Genomic DNA, 24,822 nt, shown 5'->3' with positions numbered 1-24,822 from the left:
AGCTGGCCTCTGCCATGTGGTGATTCCAGTCCCTGTCTTCCCTGAATGCTGTGCGACTCAGGCAGGGCACTTGCCCCTTCTCTGAGCCGCTGTCTGTGACTAGCAGGTCCCATGAGCTCTAACCCACACATCCCTTCTCTGCCTTTTTCCTCATTAACATTCACAGCAAAAGCAATTAATTTCGGGCACCTCTGGCCTGCCAGGCCCTGCTTAAACCCACAAGGGCATGGTCCCTGCCCTCAGGGAGGACAGACGCCATTAATTGAATAATCACACGCCCGAAACCGGTACTCATGCTCGTGACACATCAAGGGCCCAGACTTGATAGATTTCTCTGGACCTCTTTTCTTCTTCGGAAAAACAGGCATTTGTGATCTCCACCCTGCTGGCCTCCTGTGGGGAGGGGTCTGATTCAAGGGGACAGCAGCCCCTTAGGTTGCTCATCATTCAACAATAACTGATTGAGCCAGGCACTGTTTTGGAATCTGGGGACACAGCGGTGATCAAAGCAGACAATAATGCCTGCCCTCCTGGACTGAGGTGCTGGGGGAAGGAGGAGACAGACAATAAACAGAAGTCAAGGGTACAGAATGGTGGTGTGTGCTAGGGAAGGAAAACTCATTCATTCATTTACTCAGCAAATGTTCACTGAGCACATCTTCAAAGAAGAGACGAGCCCTAACTGGTTTGGCTCAGTGGATAGAGCGTGGGCCTGCGGACTCAAGGGTCCCAGGTTCGATTCTGGTCAAGGGCATGCACCTTGGTTGCGGGCACATCCCCAGTAGGGGGTGTGCAAGAGGCAGCTGATCGATGATTCTCTCTCATCGATGTTTCTAACTCTCTGTTCCTTTCTGTAAAAAAAATCAATAAAAAATATTTAAAAAAATAATAATAAAATAAATCGAAGCTATTATTGTTTCAGGTAAACATAATGCAGAGATGCAAAAATATTGATGTGTTAATTATATTTGATGTTTCTTAATTTTTAAAATATATATATTTTTATTGATTTTTAGAGAGGAAGGGAGAGGGAAAGAGAAATAGAAATATCAACAATGAGAGAGAATCATGGATCGGATGCCTCCTGTACGCCCCCTACTGGGGATTGAGCAAACAATCCAAGCATGTGCCCTTGTCTGGAATCAAACCTGGGACCCTTAAGTCCACAGGCCAATGCTCTCTTCGCTGAGCAAAACCGGCTAGGGCTTAATTTTTTTTTGTTTTAAAAATCCTCACCCAAGGATATGCTTTTAATTATTTTTAGAGAGAGAGAAAGAGAGAAACATTAATGTGAAAGAGAAACATGGGTCAGTTGCCTCCTGTATGTCCCCAAGCAGGAATCAAACACACAACCTATTTTTTGGTGTATGTGACAACCTGCACTGATGTTTATTAATTTTATTTAATCGTCATGATTCTATGAAGCAGGCACTCTTAGTCTCCCACCTGGCAGATGGGTAAATAAAGGCTAGGAGAGGTTATGCTTCCTTCCCAGGATTGCACAGTATGAATTGCCAATGCATGAAAGTTGCAAATGTTAGAAGTTCCATTGTGAAACCCAGGCCACCTGATCCCAGAGTCTCTCACTTAACCACAGCTCTGTGAGGCCACCCAGTTACTGAGTCATTAACAGTTAATTGTGTGCATCTGAATTCCTGAGAGTGCGTCCCATGCTGGGCGGGATTGTGGCTTGGCTGGCACTATTGCTCCAGCCTCACCCAGCACATTTGTGCGTACCTGGTAACTGGATGTAAACAGGGTCCTGGACAGGTGACAGTGCCAGGTGCGATGGTGGGAGTCTGGCTGTGGCAGATTAGGACAAGTGGGCAGTCTTGGCCATCTTCATTGATTTGATTGATTTAACAAACTTTTATTGAGTGCCTATTGGGTGCCCAGTGTGCGAAGGTGTTGGGGACACAGCTGAGGATAAAACGTGTTTCTTGTCCTCACAGAAGTCACAGTCCAGTGTGCATGTGGCACAGACAATGAAGGTGGTAAGAATGAATCATGGACTCCTCCAGGGAAACAGTGATGTGCAGAGAAGCTGTTAGTGGGGATGGGGGAGGGCAGGCTGGTTGTAGGGGCTGCGGGCCCAGCCCAGGATGGTTGGGGTAAATGAGAAAAGGATTCCCCCTCTACCTTTTCCTGATACCATGGCAGAGTCATTCAGGTCAAGCTCTCCCTTCCTCCTTCTCTTTTAAAAAAATATACATTTTACTGATTTTTTACAGAGAGGAAGAGAGAGGGATAGAGAGTTAGAAACATCGATCAGCTGCCTCCTACACACCCCCTACTGGGGATGTGCCCACAACCTTTCAGTCCGCAGGCCGACCCTCTATCCACTGAACCAAACCAGTTTTGGCCCTTCCTCCTTCTCTTCCTTTCTTTCCTCTCCTCCCTCCCTGATTCTTTCACTTCTTTCTTCTCCTCTTCTTCCTTCTTTTCCTCACGCCCTCTCTTGATCTCTCCTTCTTCCACGCCTAAGGTAACCGGCCACATCTATTCACCAGACACCCGGCTGGGGGCTGGGTAATAAAAAAGCAAACACGCTAGAATAACAGCACAACTGTTACAGCACCCGTGCAAGGCACATGTAGGCGTTATTCACATGTATCTTGACATGCGTTATTATTGAAGTATAGCTCCTCTGCTAGGGGCTGTACCCCCATGTACGCCAGGTATTGGAAGAAGATGTGAATAGTCATAGGCATATGGGAGAGACCAAGCATGTCAAACTCGTGGCGGGTGTGTGTGTGTGTGTGTGTGTGTATATAGACCAAGTAGCCATTGCTAACCAAGGAGCCACCAGAGAAAGCACTTCTTCAGAGTAGCCCTATAAAGCAGCTGCACACTGGCTGGTCAACAACATTTTATGCCAACTTGGACAAAAGAGGCTTCTTGCCAAAGAATGATATCAATATTTGGGTTATAGAAAGGTGCGCCTGCACAGTGCATACAGTAATACTGCTGTGTTATTATTGCCTCTGGCAATTGGCCTTGATCATCCCGGCGTACTGTGATTAGAGCTCCCACAACTATCATCTGCAAAAATTTACTGAGCACCTACTGGGTGTGCCAGGCACTATTCTAGACACTGAGGAGTGGGAGGACGGGTGTCAAAGCCGTGAACAAAACAGCCAAATTCCGGTGGCACTTGGCTCCTTAATCCTCACCACGGCACTCAGAGGTAGAGGAGGAAGCTGGAGCACAAAATGTCCTTCAAACCCTGACTGGATACCATCGTAAAGGAAGGGACTTTGTTTTCAGATACTGCTAAGGTCCTTGAGCACATAGTAGGTACTGAAGAAATGGTTGTTGAGCAAATGAATGAATGAATGAATGAATGAGAAAGCATCTGCTGAGGCTGGGACCCAGGGAGTTCAGCTCAGATATGTCCAGAGCTGAGGGCAAGCTGGCCCTGGACACCATCCCAGATTGGTGCCTCTCCTGCCTTGCCAAGTCTGGGTGGGGCCAGTGGTTGGGAAACATGGGGGCCCAGTGCCAGAGGGCAGGGAGGAGACCCTGGCATCTTCTCCGATGCTATCAGAGGTTCCAGAGCCAGTGTTGCTCATTAGCCAGAGGCTCTGCCCAGTGCTCTGCCCTCATGCTGCACACTGGGCATCATTTAAAGCTCCTGTCTCAGTTCTGCTTGGCCTCTGAGTGTAGAGCAGCTACACCACTGATAAACATGTTATTATCATTTCCCACAACAACAACAGCACGGCCCTTGCTATTTCTTAAAGCAGGGAGCCCCCTCTATATCAGGGAGGCCCATCTATATCACTACCGCCTGTCTAGTCTTCTTGTCTTCCAAGGCAAGGGCCAATCAAGTTTCAGAGTCTTCTGGAGCTGTGCAACCTCAGGGAAGTCACAGAGATTCAGCTTTCTCATTGCCAAACAAGAACTAGAATGCTGGACTTTGGGGTGTGTGCAAGGATTCAAACTACTCTCTGCAAAGGTGTGTGGTCAAAAGATGAGAACATAACAGTCCTAGCGCCTTCTACCCAGAACTTTCTAGATGCAGGACCTGACCCTCTGTCAAGTGTTTTCATGCATATGATGGGTGGTCCACCTGAATCTATTTTGAGGTCTGGTCAACAAGAAATACTGATTGGGTACCTACTATATTCTGGCTCCTGAGATTACAATGGGGAATGGAGAAGGCACAGCCTGTGTCATCAAAGCCAGGTTTAGCAGAAGAGCCAGACAGCTCCAGGGCAACTGGACAAGTGTTAGGACGTGGGACAGCAATGGGCACAAAGGAAGGCCGCCTAACCCTGTCTTGAGGGAGTGGGAAGTCTTTAGGAGGAAGTGATACCCAGGTGACAGATGAAGTAGAAGTTGGCCTGGCAAGGGGGTGGTGGTGAGTGGAGAGCAAAGTGTTCCAGGCAGTGGGAACAGCACATGCAAACCCCTGGAGGTAAGAGGGAAGAGTAAGCATGGCTCATTCGAAGGAACTGAGTTATTCCTTCCACCAGCATTACAAAATTGAAGGTGGAGCAAATAAATGAGTAATGGAGAGAGTTTATAAGCCAAGTTTAAAAGCTTGGATTTTAATTATGGGAGTCATAGAGGTGTTTTATTTATTTTATTTTTATTTAGAGTTTAAAGTGACAGATGTATTTTATTTTTAATTAATCTTAGAGAGAGGAAGGGAGGAAAGGAGAGGGAGGGAGGAAAAGAGGGAGGGAGGAAGGAAGGGAGAGAGAAAGAGAGAGAGAAAGAGAGAGAGAGAGAGAGAAATATCGCTGTGTGAGAGAAACATAAATGACAGATGTATTTTAAATGGAGGCTTTAGAATTTTCCATTTGATGTCCATGGCCTCATTTTCCCTTAGACAACCAGCTGCTCCCCACCCCTCCTACTGGTTATGGTCTCGATGGATGGTCAATCAAGGTCCTCCCTCTCCTCTAGCCAAGGGTGGGATGTGGCCCAGGCTACACTCTCCAGAATTTGAATCTTGGACTTGGACATAGGAATGAACATAGTTGTTTTCATTCATGCCCAAAGTTGCCCCCTGAAGAAATTGTTCATTCAAGGGCCAGAGCTGTTCTGGTTTCTGGTTTTTCTTGTCTCTGTAATTCCTTTGTTTAAGGAGCTCTACATAATAAATGAATGAATTAATCAATTAAGTAGGTAACTATACACCCCCCACACCCACACCCACACACACTTGCAATATTTATAATGTAAGTTTACCAGAATCATTTTCTGTTGCTTGCTACCAAAGAAGCCTGGCTAATATGCTAATGGTGATAGTTTTGTTGGATGCAAGCAATAGAAAGCTAGCTTAAGCAAAAAACAAAACCAAAGAATCAATCAATCAAACAAACAAACACAAAAGAGAGAATGCATGGGAAAAATACTGAGATATTTTAGAAAATGGGAGGGCTGGGGCCTCGTGCAGGACTGGAGGATTCAACAGAAGGGTAAATACTGCCCTTGCGTGTTTGTTTTTATTCTCAGCCTCATCTCCTCCTGGTAGCAAGATGGCTTCCATAGTTTAAACATCATGACAATATCCCAAAGGCCTTGCTAGAGTTGTCAACTGTGCGACTCAATTTTGGTAACTCCCAGGTTCTGTGTCTGCCTCAGGTTTTATTTATTATTATTTATTTATTTATTTATTTATTTATAAATATATTTTATTGATTTTGTACAGAGAGGAAGGGAGAGAGATAGAGAGTTAGAAACATCGATGAGAGAGAGTCATCAATCAGCTGCCTCTTGCACATCCCCTACTGGGGATATGCCCGCAACCAAGATACATGCCCTTGACCGGAATCGAACCCGGGACCCTTCAGTTCCCAAGCCGATGCTCTATCCATTGAGCCAAACCGGTTTCGGCTGCCTCAGGTTTTAAATTCCCAAAAGAGAACATCTGATTGGCCCTGTTTGGGATAGGTGTCTACTGCAGTGGGATGGGATCTCATGATACAGACAGGGCAAGTGTGTGTCTGTTCTAGGGTAGCCATTGTGAACCAGTGTCTGTCCCAGAGGTGTGTTGGGCCTTGTCCATTGATAGGCACAAGGAACCTTGGCATAGAAAACAAGCATGTGGGTGGGACCAAGGGCTTGGAAACCAGTTTGCTGACGCTGGGTCCTCCACCTCTGATCTTTGTGCTGGCTCCAGCATGACCCAAGGAGAGCCGTGGGCTTCCCTGCAGTCAGGAGGACGCCATTCTTGGGAACCTTTATAGACCTCCAGGCCCTAGGCTCATAGATGGTGACATTGTCTCAGGTGAATGAGTTCCCTCACCCACCACTGTGCTCTGTATTCTTGAGTCATCCTTAAGACCAGAGTTCTGAAAAAATAACAGAGCACCCTAGTTGACAGGGCACAGCTCCTCCACTAAGATGGAACACAGACAATAGAGAAGACCTTTACAAGAGGAAGACTTTATCAGGGAGGCAAGGGTGTAGTTGAGCAAGCTAGATGGCTGACCTCAAATTGGCGGGTCGAGAACACTTGTTTCTGAGCTCATGGGAGATAATCACTGTGGCCCCAATCTACCTTGGGGAGATTTTTGAAGACCTGTGTCAGCCTTGGGGATTTTTGAGCCATTGAAATTCCAGTGCAAATATTCTTGTGACCTTAATTGTACTTATAGGCTAGTGGGGACATTTGAATTAGCAGTGTGAAGAGGCAGGTGACATTATGCAAATGTCACAAATGTAGGGATAAAGGGCATTGAAGTTGCCATCTTAAGGCTCCACAGTTAGTGAGGAAGCATGGATCCAATTCCATGTCACTTCAATCCTAAAGCCCATGAACTGGAAAGCTTTGGTTTCAAATGGAACACCCAATTAAAAGCAGCTTAAACAGAAAGGACAAGAAAGGACAGTATCTTCTTATTATTATTATTTAAATAGAAGTTCTGGTGTAAACGGTTCTGGAATAGCTTAACTCAGCAGCTCAGCATCATCAAGCTTCTTGGAACTTTTCATCTTTCTGTTCTGATATCCCTAGAGAAGTGTTTCTCAAAATATTGTCCAGGGAATCGATTGGGGGGGAGGGAGGTCCTGTACACCCTTTCAGAAATTCCTTGAGGTCTAAATTATTTTCATAATAATGTGGAGATATTATTTGCTTTTTCCCCCACTTTGATTATGATACAATGGAATCTTTCAGTGGCCACATGATGTGTGATGGAATCATCTCTCTGATGGCCAAGGGAATGTATGCTTGTGTAGTAAGATATTTTGAAATGTTCTTGGATTCAATTTCTAATATAGTCAGTCTTAATAGATGTAACTCCTATACACAGAAGTTCTTTGAGGTACTAAATAATGCTTAAGAATGTAAGAGGGTGTTGAGACTACTATTCTCAAGTATCTGTTTTTGCTTTCAGCCTAGTTTCCTCATGGTTGCAAAGGAGCTGCCACATCTTAAATATCACAATAATGTCCAAAGTCCTTTTCCCTGGCCTGATTTCAGTAAAAAGAATTTTCCCAGAAGTCCCTCATCAGAACTTCCATCATGTTTCACGGCCAGAATAATATCACACAGTTAGTCTTCAATAAATACCATTGGCAGGCAATGGGAGTGATCCATACCTTGGGCCAAATTCTGCTTCCCTGAAAGCTTGTCCTGCAGATGCTTGAACATAATTCAGGTTTAGTTAGCAAGGAAAAAAAGGGGGTACGCATAACTTAAGACACAGGTTCAGATGCATTTTGGTCCACCAGAAGTGGAATGCAAGCCTTACGCTGCTTATTAAGGACTGACCTGAAAGTATTAGATTCGTTTACATTCCTATCCCATTTGCCACACATCAGGTCACAAGGGCACCGTGTGCTGCAAGGAAGACTGGGAAATGTAGTCTTTAGCTGAGTAGCTGTGTGCCTGGCTGAAACTTGAGATACTATTTTTATAAGGAAAAGGGGGAGAATATAGGTAGACCGTTAGTAGATAGTCTTTGCCACACCCATTGAATAAACAAATGAATCCATAGGATAATGGGTGGAGTTATGGATCTGCTGATGACCCATTGACTGTGAAGATGAGCGGAAAGACTTGACAAACTCTGGGTTGATTCATTGCCTGAAAGGAGATAGGTGACCAACTGGCCAATGACTGAGGGTTTTGACATAGGGCCAGGCCTCCTCTGCCTCCCTTGTCTGATACCCTCTCCCCATGTCCTCCTCTTCTCCAGTTCAGCAATGTCACCTTCTTCATCTTTGGGCCTCTCATGATGTTCCTGATGCACCCTTACGCCGAGAAACGCTCCCGCTCCATTTATGCCCTCTGTGTCCTCTTCATGATCATAGGTAGGTGGGGCCTGTGATGGTGGGGCAAGGGACTTGGGAAGGAACCCCTCCCTGACCACCTGCCTTTGTCTCTTGCTCCAGGCCTGTTCTCCATGTACTTCCACATGACGCTCAGCTTCCTGGGCCAACTGCTGGACGAGATCTCCATCCTGTGGCTGCTGGCTGGTGGCTACAGCATCTGGATGCCCCGCTGCTACTTTCCCACCTTCCTTGGGGAAAACAGGTGGGATGGGGGCTGGCCCTCTGGTGATTCCGTGAGAGCCCACCTGGGCTTTTGTGTCCCCTCCCCGTGGTGGCCCTCAACACCCCTCCCCTGGCTACACCAGATCTTTGTCCTGACCCTGCCTGACTTAACTGGGCTCCCAAGCCACCCCTCTAAGTGTACTTGGAACTCCTACAATTCCTCCCCACATAGCCTGGGACTTTCTCTAGACTATCTGAGCTCACCTGTGTGTGTGTGGGGGGGGGGGGGAGTGTCTTAGGACCCTTCCCTAAGCTTACCTGGGTTCCTGGGAACTATCCCCTGAGTCTATCAACTGGGTCCCCTGAAATGTTATATATGATCCTCCTAGGACCCCCTCTTGACCTGAGACTCCTCTGAAATTCTCTCCTGACCTTACTTGACTCTTCTGAGCCTTCTAAGACTCCTTAAGTGGTAGCTTCTGGGACCCTGCATCTCTTTCTGTAAACCCATCTGGGCCCTCCCTGATTGTCTTGCGTGACCTCACCTGGGCCCTGGCACTCATCACTGACTCACCTGGGCCCTGAGCTCCTCTGCTGAGCCCACCTGGGAGTGCTAGGACCTTTCTCTGAGTCCAGTTGGGCTCCTTGGAACCCCTTCCCTTTTCTCACCCACCTCTGCCACACGATCTCCATGTGACCTGCCCAGCTCCCTCCCCAGGACCCTTTCCAGCCACCCCTCATCTGAGCTCTTCTCCCTCCAGGCCCCAGTTTATCTGCCTGATTGTCATCGCCACCATGGTCAGTACCTTCCTGTCCTTCCTGAAGCCTACGGTGAACGCATACGCCCTCAACAGCATCGCCCTGCATATCCTCTACATCGTGTTCCAGGAGTACAAGAAGTGGGTGGTAACTGCAGGCGCCCAGGAGGGTGGCTCCCATCTCCTTCCAGGGCCACCCTCTCCGCCCTCATCCCTTCCTTCCCTCCCTCTGCCCCTCACCACCCCTCACACACACTTAAAAGACATGGAGTTCTTGTCATGTTTGTTTGGTTGGTTGGTTAATCCTTACCCAAGGATATTTTTTCCATTAATTTTTATTTATTTATTTATTTATTTATTTATTTATTTATTTAAATATATATTTTATTGATTTTTTACAGAGAGGAAGAGAGAGGGATAGAGAGTTAGAAACATTGATTAGAGAGAGACATCAATCAGCTGCCTCTTGAACACCTACATGCCCTTGACCGGAATCGAACCTGGGACTTTTCAGTCCGTAGGCCGAAGCTCTATCCACTGAGCCAAACCGGTTTCAGCCCATTAATTTTTAAACAGAGTGGAAGAGAGGAAGGGAGGGAGGGAAAGAAACATCTATGTGAGAGAGACACATCAATTGTTGCCTCCCATACTCACCCCAAACCTACAACCCAGATACATGCCTTTGACCAGGAATTGAACCCATGACTCTTTCATGTTTGAGCCGACACTCTAGCCACTGAGCAGCACCAGCCAGGGCCAGGCACTGAGTTCTTGCTGACTCCATGCTCAGAATCATCCACAAACAAGGGGCAGGGCCAGGGTTTGGACCTAAGGCTGCTGACTGCAGAGCTTGTCCTTTTTCCTTGTACTAGTGTATCACTAGCCCCTCACCATGTACTAGTGTATCACCGGGGAGTGTGGCACCGTAAACCTCCATGTGCCCACTAACCAGCCCCAACAACCATCAACATTTTGCCACCCTGTGTTATATATTCCCCCTGAGACTTCATATCAGGGCACTCATTGGTTTTTCAGAATTTCACTCTCCCAATGAAGAACTATTACTTTTTTTTTTTTTTTTAATGTATTTTTATTGATTTCAGAAACGAAGGGAGAGGAAGAGACAGAAACATCAATGATGAGAGAGAATCATCCACTGGCTACTTCCTGCAGGCCCCCTACTGGGGGTCGAGCCCGCAACCCCCGCATGTGCCAGTGACCTCCTGTTTCATAGGTTGACACTCAATCACTGAGCCACATCGGCTGGGCGAGAATTCTTACTTTTCCACACCATACATGTCTTACTATGTGTTGAGAGGAGGAACTCTCAAATGGGATCGTTTGAGGAGGTTTGAATGAAAGGGTAATTTACAAAGGAGGGGGCAAGGTATAGGAAAACCACTAGGAATCATTTAAAACCCCTGTGCTGATAAGAGTGAGGTTCTATGACCATCAGGAGATCATGGGCAGAGTGAAGAGGGTGGGGAAATTCCAGAGGGACAAACGGAAGATATGGCACACACACTTCTAACAAAGTTAATGAGACTTCCTAAAAATAGTATCCAGTACTCAGTTCTCATCAATGACTGCTCAGTTCCTCAAAGATGCTTCTGACGCCTGGTCTTATTTAAGTCAGGATCCACACCAGTCTCTTCCGTCTTTATTTCATATCATCCCCTCTTCTCCCTTTGCTCATGCCTATTAATAACACCCCTCAGTCATTTGCCTATAGAACATCCCACATTCTGGATTTGACTGACTGCTTCCTATGGCATCTTTCAGTGTGCTTCCTTATCTTTTGTATTTCCTGCAAATTAATAGTTAGATCTAGACTTAGGTTTAAATTTTATATTTATTGATGTTAGGGAGAGAGCGAGAAAAACATCTATTTGTTGTTCCACTTATTTATTCATTCATTGGTTGATTCTTTTTAAAAAAAATATATATATATATTATTGATTTTTTACAGAGAGGGAGGGAGAGGGATAGAGAGAAACATCGATGAGAAAGAAACATTAATCAGCTGCCCCCTGCACACCCCCTACTGGGGATATGCCAACAACCAATTTGATTCATGCCCTTGACCGGAATCAAACCTGGGACCCTTGAGTCTGCAGCCTGACCCTCTATCCATTGAGCCAAACCCATCAGGGCAGTTGATTCTTTAAAAAAAAAAAAATAGATTTTTTAATTGATTTTTAGAAAGAGAGGAAGGAAGAGGGAGAGAGAGAGAAAGAGTGAGAGAAACATTGATGTGAGAGTGAAACATCGATCAGCTGCCTCCTGCACACCCTCTACCTGGGATCCAGCCTGCAACTCAGGCATGTGCCCTGTGCATCAGATGACACCCAGCCAATTGAGCCACACCAGCTAGGGCCATTGGTTGGTTCTTGTATGTGCCCTGACTGGGATTGAACCCACCATCTCAGCCATTGGGGCGATGCTCTAACCAACTGAGCTCCCACTCAGGGCTCAGGTTTACATTTTTTAGGCCAGGATATTTCATGTGCAATGCTGGGTGCTCCTGGTTCCCTCCCATTAGGACTGCTGGATGAGTGGGTGCCACACATTAGTGCTGTTAAGGTGGATCAGGGGATTCGGATGATGCCACCTGTATTAGAAAGTTTTCCACTGACCTGTCACCCAATGCCCCTGCCTCCATCCATGATCTCATCAGGGGGTGCAAAAGGGTGGTTTGCAGATTCTATTATTCCATCTGCATTGATTAGCCGGAGTTTTTCTATCAGAGACTTTCACGCATCAACCTTAACATAGAGAGTTTGAACAGAGAAGACAGGAGAGACCATTGATCCTTGCCCATTATTTATCAGAGTGGTGATTCGGTACCTTAGCCCCAAGTCTCTAGTAGGGCCCAATGCAGTTGGTTTTGTTTCTAAGTTTTGTTGTTATGGAGTCAAGGATGTTTACATTTCTGAATTGTTTTAACCCATTTGGGTCACTGTACTACTTTTTTTTTTTTTTTTACTTCTTTTATTTTTTGTTAATTGTAGACTCATAGTGAGTTGCAAAAACACAGAGTCCTATGTACCCATCGTCCAGCTTCCTCCAGCCCCCCCTTTCCTCACCCTCCCATCCACACCCTCCAGCCCTACCAGTGGCAGCATCTTATGTGACCTCAGTACAACTTCCAAAGGAGGACATTGACAATGGGACAATACTGTTATTGAGAGACGGACTTTATTCAGATCTCACCAATTCTTACTCATTATTCTTTTTCTGTTGTTCAAACTGTCTCATTTTAAGCCAGCGGGCAGGGCCTGTGATTCTAACCATAGAGGAGCTTCTGCCTTCTCAGTCCCCGGTAGGCTCTTTGCTGGGGACACTGGGTTAGCTCTGCCACCAGGGAAACAGATTCTGTTCCTGAGTCATCCCAGGACATGGCTGTCAGAGAATCGCCCTCCCACTCACGGACACACACATTCTCACAGACACCCAGACAAGAATTTTCAAGCACTGACTCACAGATGCACACACACACACACAAACACACCCACACACACAAACGCACAGAAATGCTTGTTGGTTAAGAATTCTGCAATCTGCCTGGCTGGCGTGGCTCAGTGGTAGATTGTCGACCCATGAACCAGGAGGTCACGGTTTGATTCCCGGTCAGGGCACATGCCTGAGTTGCGGGCTTGATCCCCAGGAGAGTGTGTGCAGGAGGCAGCTAATTGATGATTCGCTCTCATCACTGATGTTTATATTGCTCTCTCTTCCTCTCTCTGAAATTAATAAAAAATGTATCTTAAAAAAAAAAAGATTTCTGCAATCTGACAACCTTGGTTCAAACCCCAGCTCTGCCCCTAGTAACCATGGTATGGGGTTGGGGCATAACTTAATCTCTTGGGTCTCAGTTTTCTCACCATTCTACAAAATGGGAATATCAGCATTGCTGTGAGGACTAAGTTTCTACCAAAAGGACTTGTTGACTGCACTTGACATCCTGTAAGTGCTCTGCAAATGTTAGTCATAAGCACAGATGAGCCCCCTTCCCCTGGCACCCTGGATCTTTCCCTCTTCCAGCCTCACCTCCTTGGTGAGGAATTTCCCATCGGCCCCTGCAGACTCTACTCGGAGTCAGGCTCTCATCTCCCTTCCGCCCTCCCTAGGACCAATAATAAGGAGCTTCGACATCTTATTGAGGTCTCCGTGGTTTTGTGGGCTTTTGCATTGACCAGCTGGATCACTGACCGCTTCCTCTGCAGTTTCTGGCAGCAGATTAATTTCTCCTACATGCACAGCATCTGGTAAGCACCTACTCTTTGGGCTGGGATCCCAGAACCAGAAAAATCTCATATCAGAGCGTGGGGCATCAGCCTGGGGTCATAAAGGGATGGCACCAATATTGAGTCTTGTGTGTTTGGGCGGTGGGGGTGGAGGTGGGGAAACTGGCTGCAATCAGGGGGTGAGTTCCAGAAGGTTCCTTTGGACGATCAGGATCCATGAGAAGTCAGGAGAGGACCCAGGAGGGGCTGGGGACATCCAGCTGGCCACAGTGACATTTTGCACTCTCACTGCCCTCTCCCTGCTTCCCACAGGCATTTGCTCATCAGCATCACCTTCCCTTATGGCATGGTCACCATGGCCTTGGTGGACGCCAAGTATGAGATGCCAAACCAAACCCTCAAAGTCCGCTACTGGCCTCGGGACACGTGGCCCGTGGGGCTGCCCTACGTGGAAATCAGTGGTGAACACAAGAACTGCTAAAGTCTGCTGGTCTCTGGACTCCCCAACCACCAGCCAACTCACCTGTGTCTTGACAAGAGAGGCTTGGGTCGAGAGTCTGAGAGATACACACAGTTCCTCCCTCCAGCTCCCTTTCCTCATCCTCCATGCCCTGCATGACCCCACTTCAAGGCAGGGGATGGACATCAAGACTTCTCTGAGCAGCAGACTGATGACCCTGCAGGGCTGCCAGGCAGAGCTCCCCTTCTGGACCTATCTCGTTCTCTGTCATCTCTCCCTCATTCTTGTGTTCACGGCCACCCTGTTGTCACACAACCTGGAAGGACTGGAGGACCAGCTGCTGTGATTACATGGCTTCTACTGAGATGACCTCTACTGGGGCTTGGGCCACATGCCGCTTACTCCTAGTGGCAGCCACTACCAGACTCTTTGGACCTGACTTTGGCCTGGCACTGTCCTTGGTACTTAGGGGCCATCCCTAAGAGTGGACATGTTTTCCGGTGGCCTCATCCCACCCTCACACATGCAGAGACCTTGCAGGCCTCTATACACGCTCACACATGGACTGTGTGGCCATCTCACTGGTTGACAGCAGAGTGACATGAACACCTGGATGGGCAGTCTGGGTGCTGTGGGGCATGGAGGGGAGCAGGGGTGGCCAGGATGGGCTCTCAAAGCAAGGGGAGAAGGGGAGTAGTATTTTATTGTGGTTAAGAGCTCAGGGCTAGGAGTTAGGAGACCTAAGTTTGAATCCTGCTCCACCATTTTCTACTTGTATCATCTGGGGGAAGTGATTTTTCCTGCGTCTGAAGCTTGTCTATAAAGTGGAAATATTCCTTTCTTTATGAAGTTTCTGTGTGGATGAAACAAGATAAGGCATGTAAAGTGCTTAGCATAAAGTCTGACAAACATCTATCCATATACTCATCCTTCAATTTATTTGTCCATCCACCATCCATTGAATCATTCATTGAAACATCCATTCATCCATCCATTCACTTATGCATCCCCTATTATCTTTCTATCCATTTATTTAATTATCTATCCCTCTCCTCTATTAACCCACCCATTTATATTTAGCGATCCATTTGTCTGTTCATTTATCCATCCAAATCATCCAATCATTCTTCCAATCATCCCACCTATTCACTCATTTATCTCTTCAACAAATATACATTTTCTACTATATGTCTTATGCCAGTCCCTGGGTACACAAGACAACAAAGACATACAAAGTCCCTGCCTTAATTAATGAGGAGATATATCCTGTATAATAAAAGGCTAATATGCATATTGACCGAATGGCTGAACGACTGGTCGCTATGATGTGCACTGACCACCAGGGGGCAGACGCTCAATGCAGGAGCTGCCTTCTGGTGGTCGGTGCGCTAGCGCCTCTCAGCCAGAAGACAGGCTCACAGCTGGTGAGCACAGTGGTGGTGGTGGGGAGCAGATCTAAGTTGTCAGTTGGACATCCCCCAAGGGCTCCTGGACTGCAAGAGGCCATAGGACAGGCTGAGGGGCCCCCCTAGGTGCACAAATTTTGTGCACTGGGCCTCTAGTGTTAGATAAAAAGACACACCAACAAGGCAATTCCAGGCACTGATGGGTCTGCCTACAAGACAGCCCAGTGATGTTCTGGAGAACCAGGGGGTGGCAGAGCAGCCCTTTTAAGTGGAAGGTGAGTGGGCATTGCACTTGCCAGGTGAGATCTCAATGAGGAGAGGCAGCCAATCATAGTGAGATCTGGGAAAGGCCATTCTGGGCAGAGGAAACTCCTGGGGTGGGAACGCACCTGAGCGACTGAAAGAAAGCTGTTGCCAGAGCTCAATATCCAAAGGAGAGCCCAGAGTAAGAGGTTCTTAACCTGGGGACCCTGGATGGGTTTTCATACCCATAGACCACTTGATCGTCTCTGCAAAAGATGGGTGGCAGGCATGCTATCTGGATCCTAGGAGTGCCGCACCCCGAAAGCAGTTGAGGCAAGCACATCTAACTCGTTGGAGAGATTGGGACATTATAGACAAAAGGCAACTCATATTTATTGAGTTGCTACCATGTGCTCTATGCCTATGATGCACTTCATTGAATCTAATAATCCCCCCTCCCATACGGCACTTCAAATAGAGAGGAATATTCTTATTTTATAGAGGCAGTTCAAAGAGGGCAAGCAACTTGGTCAGGGTTACAGCTCTTGATATGATCCAGCAGTTCCACTCCTAAGTATAAATATACCAAACAGAATTAAAAACATGTATTCAGACAAATGTGTGTACAGAAATGTTTATAGAAACACTATTGATAAGACCCAAAGGGTGGAAAGCAACATAAATGCCCAACAGTGGAAGAGTGGGTACACCAAATTTGGTGTATCATACCATGGAATGCTATTTATAATAATACAATAAAAGCGTAATACGCTAATTAGACCAGACATCCTTCTGGATGTCCTTCCTTCTGAACAAAGCTGCAGTGGTGGGGGCTGTGGCAGAGGCTCCCTCTGATAGCAGCAATAGGCGGGGACCAGGGCCAAGGCCCTTGCACGAATTGTGTGCGTTAGGGCCTCTAGTTTTGCTATAAAAAGGAGCGAAACACTGACACAAACCACATCATGAATAAACCATGAAAACATATGCTCAGTGAGAGAAGCCAGACACAAAACACCATCTATGGTATGATTCCATTCAAATGTCCAGAAATGTCCAGAAATAGACAAATTGATAGAGACAAAAAGCAGATTAGTGGTAGTCAGGGGCTGAGAGGAGGAAGTGGGGAGTGACTGCTAACAGGCACAGGATTTCCTCTTGGGGTGAAGAATAGGTTTTGGAACTAGATACAGGTGGAGGCTGCACAACATTGTGAACGTCATAAATGCCACTGGATTGTACACGTTGATGTGGTTAATGGTTAGTTTTATGTTGCGTGATTTTTACCTCAATTAAGATTTTTAAAAAATATATATATTATTGATTTTTTTACAGAGAGTAAGGGAGAGAGATAGAGAGCCAGAAACATCGATGAGAGAGAAACATCGACCAGCCGCCTCCTACACACCCCCCACCTGGGATATGCCCGCAACCAACATACATGCCCCTGACCGGAATCGAACCTGGGACCTTTCAGTCCGCAGACCGACGCTCTATCCACTGAGCCAAACCAACTTTGGCTCAATTAAGATTTAATAAAGCTCCCAGAGCCACTCTGTACTGGTCTTAGATCCTGCCCTTACCCCCCTCTTCCCAACACCCCCCCACCACCACCACCCAGTCCTGGTAGCCAGAGGGATGCAGTCCTTCGATTGGCTAGTCGCAGGGGTCTTCAAACTACGGCCCTCGGGCCACATGAGGCCCGCAGAGGAGTCTGATCCGGCCCGCCAGGTTTTTTGGGCAGTGAGCGCAGCCGAGGTGTTACAGTAGGAATTAGTAGTTCATATAGTCCGGCCCTCCAGCTCTCTGAGGGACCGTGATCTGGCCCCCACTTTAAAAAGTTTGAGGACCCCTGGGCTAGTGCTTGACTGGCCACATGCTTCCTTGTGGTAGGAGGAGGAGAATTTTGGGGTGGGGGTGAGGGTAAGAGCCTCATTCCTCCTTCCTGATTGAAAGAGGGACATGGGGGCTGAAGCCTTGTGCCCTGTCATGAGTTGGCATCCTCCTAGAAGGGCAGCAATTTAAAAACTCAGCCTGGCTTGTGTGGCCCAGAGGCTGAGCATCGACCTGAACCAGGAGGTCACGGTTCAATTCCTGGTCAGGGCACTTGCCTGGGTTGCAGGCTTGATCCCCATTTGGGGGCATCCAGAAGACAGCAAATTAATGATTCTCTGCCATCTTTGATGTTTCTATCTTTTTCCCTCTCCCTCTCTTTTCCTCTCTGATATCAATAAAAAAGATTTAAAAATATCCATACGAAGGTGCTTTTTACAGGCTCCTATTGGTCCTGGGAGGAGTCCCCAGATCAGAGATTGTTGCCAGGAAAAGGGGGGAATGAAACTAAGAGAGAGAAAAATTGCAATGTTTAGAGTACTGCCCTTTTCTGGGGAAATACCTTGTTGCACATAGTTTGGGTTGGCTCCAAAACCATTCATAGCTCTCCATGGCCCATGGGCTAAGGGCCCAAAGCCCTATTGTGACAGTTAAGGTCTGTTCTGAGTTGAAGTTACTCTGGGGTAGGTCTCCAACCAGCCACTGGGCTCTGCTTGGTCATATTCAGTATTGCCATGAGTGGCAGTGTGTACATTTGCGGCTGGCAGGAGACTGTGCTGAGTACATTTGCGGCTGGCAAGAATCTGAGAGGTTCAGGGAACGTGCTGCATTTAAAAAGAAGAAGAAAAAAAAAAATCTCCGTGGGCTGAACCATCTACACAAGGCGAAAGGGGAGTAAATGCCTAGTCGTCTCTGGCTGCTAATAAGCCTGACCGCTAGAGGGCGATAGAGACACAATGTAGTAGTACCGGTAGGTTTGGGATCGGAAGCTAGACTCCCTGCGTTCAAAATGTTACTTTCTAGCTTTGGGACTTGGATCCACTTACAGCTCCCTCTATGTATCAATTTCGGCATTTGTAACATCGAGATAACATGTATCAATCATGCATTCTGCCATATGCTGAAATTACTATTTACTTAATGTTTTTCTTCCCTTACGCCGATGTAGATAGGAAACATTGTGTCACTTTAAGAAGTCATTTGTAACAGATAAAAAATAACCATAAAACTAGATACAGTAACAACAAAAAAGTGTTATTAAGTGGAGTTCAGTGATTTTTAACCCAGTCTGCAAGTTAGAATACTCATCTGAACTTTAAGAAAGGTGGCTCTTTGCAACAATTGTAGCTTAAAGGTTCTTCACTGCAATCTTCCTTAAGAGACAGATTGCTAACTCCTCTCATTTTTGTCTCTTTACCTGGAGCAGTGGTTTTGAAAGTAAAATAAGTCTCAGAATCATCTACATAACTTGTTAAACCAAACCTCTGGGTGTTGCCTCACAAGCAGAGTTTCTGATTCCATGAATATAGGGTGACCAGAATTGGCGCTTCTAACTAAGTTCCCAGGTGATGCTAAGCATGCTGGTTCAAGGACTGCATAGAACCCCTGATCAATTTACATCCAGTTATAGGAATGTTAAACCATTAACATTCTCTCAGCATGATCCCCATTCCACTCGTGCTGCCTTAGATTAAAAAGTATAGTGTTATTATGATAGCAATCTGGTATTCAGAGTTTTTGTCTGGACTTAATGACAAGCCAACGTTATTGATTTTTCCCCATGTTCTTTAGCGCAAAGTACCAGCCATACCACCTACTGAATACTTTGACATTTAAATGAGAAGTGGAAGGAAAAACTCCCACAAATGAACAAACAAAACCCCCAATCGATTTTTTTTATAAGAAGGAATTTAAAAGACTGCACAAGGCTCCCCAAATCTCAGGCAGAAGTCCTAATACTAGTAATATCCGAGAGGCAAGTGGCTTACAAGATCATGAAAAAGATGGAGGGGCGTGTCTATAGCCACTCTAGTTTGCAAGTAGCTGTGAACGTATAGGATCATTGATAAGTTCAAAGTTGTTTTCGGAGGGTTAAATTGAGACACTCTTGATCATTTTAATGCAGCATCACCCAAATTAGCACCAACTAGTATCACGCCATACTATGATTGTCCCCATTTTTTTTGACCCCATTTTACAGATGTGCAAACTGAGACTTACGGGGAGAAACAAGTTGTCTACGCTTGCCACAGTGCGGATCAAGGACAGGAAAATTAATGGGTTTCAAAGCTCATTCCATCACATAGTAGCGGCACGAGACCAGGAAACAAAAGTGTCCCTGGGGCTCCCTCCCCTGAGCTGGAAACTGACACCACGTTTCTGGCCCGCGAGGTTCCCGGCACCAGGCAGCGCCCCCTTCGGGCCACAGCGCGCAGGCGCAGCGCGCGGCCCGCCCCCGGCCCCCGGCCCCCTCCACGTGCGGCGCACACCTCGCGTTCCCCCCAGCGGACTCGCCTCGCGCCTCCCTCCCGCCCTCCTCCTCCCGCTTCTCCGGTCCTGGCCTCCCATTGGCTGAGGACTTCGTCCCTCCGAGAGCCGCCCGGCCGGCCCGCGCCAGGCCGGAAGGCCCGCCCCACTAGCGGCCTCCCGTGCTGTTGATTGGGCCAGGCGGCTGCCAGTCGGGGCGGCGGGCCCGAGTCGCGGTCGGCGGGGGCCCGGGGTCGGTGTGCGACCCGTACTGGCGGTGGTTTCCGGTTCCGCGGGGCTGGCGGGCGGGCGGCCGGGAGCGGCGGCGGCGGCGCCTGACAGACAATGAGGGCGGCGGGGAGGTGCTGAGCGGCGGCAGCGGCGGCGGCGGCGGCGAGCGACGCGGGGCCCGGGGGCGGGGCTGGGCGGCAGCCATGGACAATCAGGTGAGGAGCGGCCGCGCCGCCCCAGCGCAGCCCGCGCCGTCCGCCCGGCCCCCTTCTTCCCTCCCTCCCTCCCTCCCTCCCTCCGTCCCTCCGTCCGGCCGCCCGGCCCTCCCGGGTCCCGGCCTCCCCGCCCCCGCCCGGCGCCCGCCCGCCCGCCCCGCTTTGTGCGCGCCTGCCGCTCCCCGAGCCTTTATGTGGGGCAGGGGCGCCCCTCCCCCACCGCGCCCCGGGCCTGGCTGGGGCGCCTGGGACCCTCTTGAGGACCCGGGCAGGCCTCGCCCGTAGCCTCCCGGGACGCCTCTTGGGACCCTAGTGCAGCCAAGAACCCTCTGGGTCGCCCCTCGGGAACGCAGCTCAGTGCCCCCAAGGGCGGCCCAGACCCTTAGGGGCGCCTTGTGGGATCCCAGGCGGACCCAGAGGCCCCCTGGGACATCCTTTTGCACCCCAGCCCAGAGTCCCCACAAGCGCCCCAGGGGACCGCTCAGGTTCCTCGGATCCAGCCTGTATACTCCCCTTCTCTTTTGGGCTGGCCTGGGTCTCCTTTCCCCCACCCTTGGCCCCGAGTCCCCTCAAGCTCCTGGAGTCCCCAACCTGCTGCCTCTTTTCTCCCGTAACTATGGCCGGGTTTTGAGCCCCCCCGCTACCCCCCAGAACCCCTGGGATCTTGGTTTGCAGCCTTCTCCTTCCGCGAATCCTAAGCCTTCTTACCACTCATCGTCTTCCAGGCCTGAGCCCTCTCTCCCCTCTGATCCTGCCCCTGCCTCAGCCCGAGTGTCCATCTGCCCTCAAACCCTGGCCAGGACCTGAGTCTTGACCCACAAGGGCCCAGGCCTGCGTTGAATGACCCTCCCCCCCTTTGGGCCTGGGGTTGCTTCTTCAGATGCCTTCAGCTTACTCTGCTGTCTCAGTCCCTCTGGTTTCATGTCCTGCTCACTCTCCCTGAGTCCCACCCAGTGCCTTAGGGGGCTGTCTCTCTCACCATCAGACCCTCTTCTCTTAGACCTGGCCCGGGGCCCCACACCCTTCAGGCACCACATGCCTCACTCCCTCAGCTTAGGCCCTCTTCGACCCAGGAGCCCTGTTTTACCCTTCCCACTTTCTCCCCCAACTCGGCTCTCTCTCATCAGTACGGTTCCTCCAACCTCATATGACCCCCCTTCGCAGACCTGCAGTCTCCCCGGAACCCCTGTCTCTTTACTTTCAGTCTTGCTCTGTGTTCCACCATTCCCCAGCCTGATGCTGTGACTTCCCACCAGCGCCTCCTCCCAGCGCACCTCACTTTCCCCGTCTTCCCCGGCATCTCCGAGCTTCCACCTGGAGCCTTGCTAACTTCTGTAAACTCTCCACGTGGCCCCTCTCCCTTCCTTCTGGAAACAGCCAGTCCTGTCGGTTCTGGTCAACCCGAGGCCTTTTTGGCCTCTGGTCCCCCCTTCACCAGCTCTGCTTTCTCCTCTTCAGCACCCAGGGCCACTGTGGCCCCCAGCTGAGGATGGTTTATTTCTTCCTCCTCCCCTGCTGTCCCTGGCTTCCAGGGGCGTGAGGCCAGGAAGGGCGTTGTGGGGGTGGCAGCTGAAATCTCTGCCATTAGCGAGGGCAGGTTGAGGCGTCCCTGGCTGCTGGCGCCACTGAGGCGGCTCTGTCTGGCAAGGCGCTGTGTCTCTGAGGTTTCTGGGGTGTAGGGCAGGATACCTCTTCCCTGCCCGTCCTGGCCGCCCGTGGTGGCACAGGATCATTGAGGCTTGTGTTTGTGGCACCCTCTCTCTAAGATTTCCCTTGTGGCTTTGGTGTTACTACCTTTCTTTTCAGAGGGAAGGAAGAGTTTGTCACAGTTAAATGGTGGGGTTCTACAGTGTAGTATGAATTCAGTTCCCTTGAAGGGACAGAGCGTGTTGCCTTCAATTAATACGGAGTTATAAACAAAAAGTATACCTTCAGTGTCCACTTTCAACAAAGCCCACCTCTGGAAAGGGCTTGCTGGGCACTGCATGGGCGTAGAATGTCACTCCTGCCTCTTACCTGACATGCTGGTTCCCCAGAAAGATGTCTTAGGCCCAAGCGTGTCCATTCCCCCTGGACGGTTGTCATTTATGTAAGTGGAATGGTGAGAATGGGTCGCACTCTTAGGCTGTGACTGAGCGGACTGGTGAACACACTCAGGAGAGTGAGATCCCTATTGCCCAGCGCTGTGGCCACCAGCAGTGGTGACTTAACACTGTTAAACATAACTTAACACTGTTTATGTTAAACATAAACAAAACAAAATGAAAAACCAGTGCTTCAGTCACATTTTCGGTGCCCAGTGGGTACTGCTGCTGACCTTCAGCGCCCTCCCTGGGCAGCATGGCGAGAGAGCGGAAAGGGTTGTTGGACCGTGCTGGTCTCTAGATCTTTGCAGAAGTATTTGCAAGTGAAACTGGTCCTGAAGGAAAGTATGTGTCACCCCGTGGACTGATTCTCCATCCTGGTTGTGTTTTCATGCAAATTGGGAGAGTACCCGAGTAGGCAAGATGGCGGTCAGTGTCCCAGAACGACTTCTGGTATATGGTAAAGGCTTTGAATCCATCCAGCAGAGACTCAGTTTGCCTTTCTCCCCCACGATGCCCAGACCTGTAAGTGCCTCTGTCTGATGGGGAGCGACAGGATTTTTCCCGAAGGGCCTGTCAGCTCTGGGAGTCTTTACTTCTCTTTCCTGTTGTGTTCTCTAGAAGTTTCAACCCAGCTAAAGGCGATTCTGCATTTTGCTCTGGGCACCCAACTTCTCAGCATCAAAATCTGTCCCCATGGGTAGGCAAAGCCTTTATGGTTCCCTCTGTCCTGACCCCCAAGTCTGTTCTTAACACATCCAATGTCTGTGGGATTTGTTTTTTGTATGTGTTTTTTAGGGGAGAAGAGGCCATGTACTTGGGGGTGGGGGGGGCAGATCTTTGCTCCCTAGGTGTGTGATTTATCTCCAAGAATGGTAAGGAAGGAACAGGAGTAGTTAAAGGCCAAGCAGATGCTGGGAGGATGGGGAAGGGCTGCCTGGGGAACTACAATAGAAGTGGTGTCAGTGTCTGGGCGATTCTGTTCTCCAAAGGACCTCGGTGTCCTCTCTTCACTGGGCATGGCACCGAGGGTGGATGATACTTCAAAAGATTCTCTTGAGTTTGAAATTGGGAACAGTTGCTGTGGCCATACTCTGTTGTTCCGGAAGGGGAGGTTTGTTTCTAACGGTGACGGCCCATTTCACAGACGTGTAAATGCAGGCTCAGGGAGGCCCCGAGAGGAGTCAGGCCTTAGCGGCATTCTTAGGTAGGTCTCTTTTACCGAGACCTTGCAGAGAAACGCTTGGAATGGTTCAGAGCACTGACATGAGAGTGACTGGATTTCCCCCCACCCAGGTCTGAAACTCTCAGCTGGAAAGTCAGCATGCCAAGTTTTTGTCCTGAAGTTGACTATGTTGTAAAGTACTTGAGGGCAGGGACCCGAGTCCTATTTCCCTTTAGGTCCATGTAACACAACTTTGTATAAGCTTTGCTAACTGTTCGTTAAATAAAAGTAACTAGTTATCAGCAACTTATAACCAGGCCACCTACCCTGGCCACAGTTGCCTTTATTGAGTTTGTAGAGTTTAAAAAAAAAATTCCCCAAACTGCTCCCTAGAGAACTTTGGCGACACCCGCCATGCCGTCTACATGTCTACAGGCTTCTCATACGTATGTAATATATACCCTGTCCCAGCCTTCCTGGAGGGCTGGTGAGGGTCTGTCTTTCCAGGAACCTGAAAACTAAGGATTGTATTATAGGTTTATTTGCATACTCACATGGTCTGTACACTTCTCCTTAGAGAGCATTCATTGAGCTCCCTCTCATCCCTTTATCATTAACCTTATGCCCCTGGTGAAAGGTACAGGCTGGACAGAGTCGGCAGAGGGGTGCAGGTGCTGGCTGCTATCCCCCAGTGTACCAGCAGTTAGAAGACGAGGGTCTCATGCAGCTTGGTTCTTTCCCCCCTCGGGGCAGGCTGCCCTCCTCGAGAGGATTGTCACGGAGGGCCAGCCTTCATTTTCTGTCTTCATTTGTGGCTGCTTCTGAGAGCCCCTTACTGGGTCTGGAGGGGGTAGGTTCTGCAAAGGGTATTTTATATGGTCTTGTGTCACTGTCACTTCATGTGACCAGTACTTTTCCCCATTTCTTCTAAGTGTGGACCACATTGCCAGCGATCTGCTGGATCCAGTTGGACCTGGCAAAATCAATCCTGTCTGATGAGGGAAAATGCTCTTGGGCGCTTTATCTTTCTGCGAGGGGAGTGGATTGTCACAGCTGCGGGAATTAGATGCTGTAGCCAAACTCCGGGCTTAATTATGCCACTCAATAAAGTGTGAATTCCCAGAGGAAAGGGCATCAGGGAAATCTTACAGATAAATTTGTTGCTAAAGAACTGCCTTCTGGGGCCCAGGCTGAGGACAGAAAGGTACAGAAAGGATCCGACAACGAAGAAAGGTCATTGAAGGAGTGGAGCTGTTGGGACCA

The 24,822-nt window shown here is 48.8% G+C and overlaps 2 protein-coding genes across 6 annotated transcripts in view; both read left to right on the top strand.

The window, feature by feature from the left end:
- The window catches only part of ACER1 (alkaline ceramidase 1), a 44,084-nt gene extending 29,252 nt beyond the window's left edge, over positions 1-14,832 (top strand). Inside the window, exons 3-7 of one of the 3 annotated variants that reach the window (XM_084885631.1) lie at positions 8,157-8,271; positions 8,353-8,494; positions 9,216-9,353; positions 13,343-13,480; positions 13,772-14,832. In XM_084885631.1, the coding sequence (XP_084741757.1) occupies positions 8,193-8,271; positions 8,353-8,494; positions 9,216-9,353; positions 13,343-13,480; positions 13,772-13,940 (666 nt within the window). In that variant the 5' untranslated portion in view covers positions 8,157-8,192 and the 3' untranslated portion in view covers positions 13,941-14,832. The remainder of the gene's footprint in view (positions 1-8,156; positions 8,272-8,352; positions 8,495-9,215; positions 9,354-13,342; positions 13,481-13,771) is intronic. The other 2 variants (XM_084885630.1, XM_084885632.1) reach the window with 2 other exon arrangements.
- A 5,249-nt stretch (positions 14,833-20,081) lies between these two features.
- MLLT1 (MLLT1 super elongation complex subunit) overlaps positions 20,082-24,822 on the top strand; it is a 68,052-nt gene continuing 63,311 nt past the window's right edge. For all 3 annotated transcript variants that reach the window (XM_084885578.1, XM_084885577.1, XM_084885576.1), the window contains exon 1: positions 20,082-20,310. In XM_084885578.1, coding sequence (XP_084741704.1) covers positions 20,299-20,310 — 12 coding nt within the window. In that variant the 5' untranslated portion in view covers positions 20,082-20,298. The remainder of the gene's footprint in view (positions 20,311-24,822) is intronic.

Source organism: Pipistrellus hanaki (assembly GCF_964339955.1).
Source record: "Pipistrellus hanaki genome assembly, chromosome: 5".
Classification (NCBI taxonomy): Eukaryota; Metazoa; Chordata; class Mammalia; order Chiroptera; family Vespertilionidae; genus Pipistrellus; species Pipistrellus hanaki.
The sequence above is the reverse complement of the archived record's forward strand: the minus strand, read 5'-3'. Positions and strand labels throughout refer to the sequence as shown.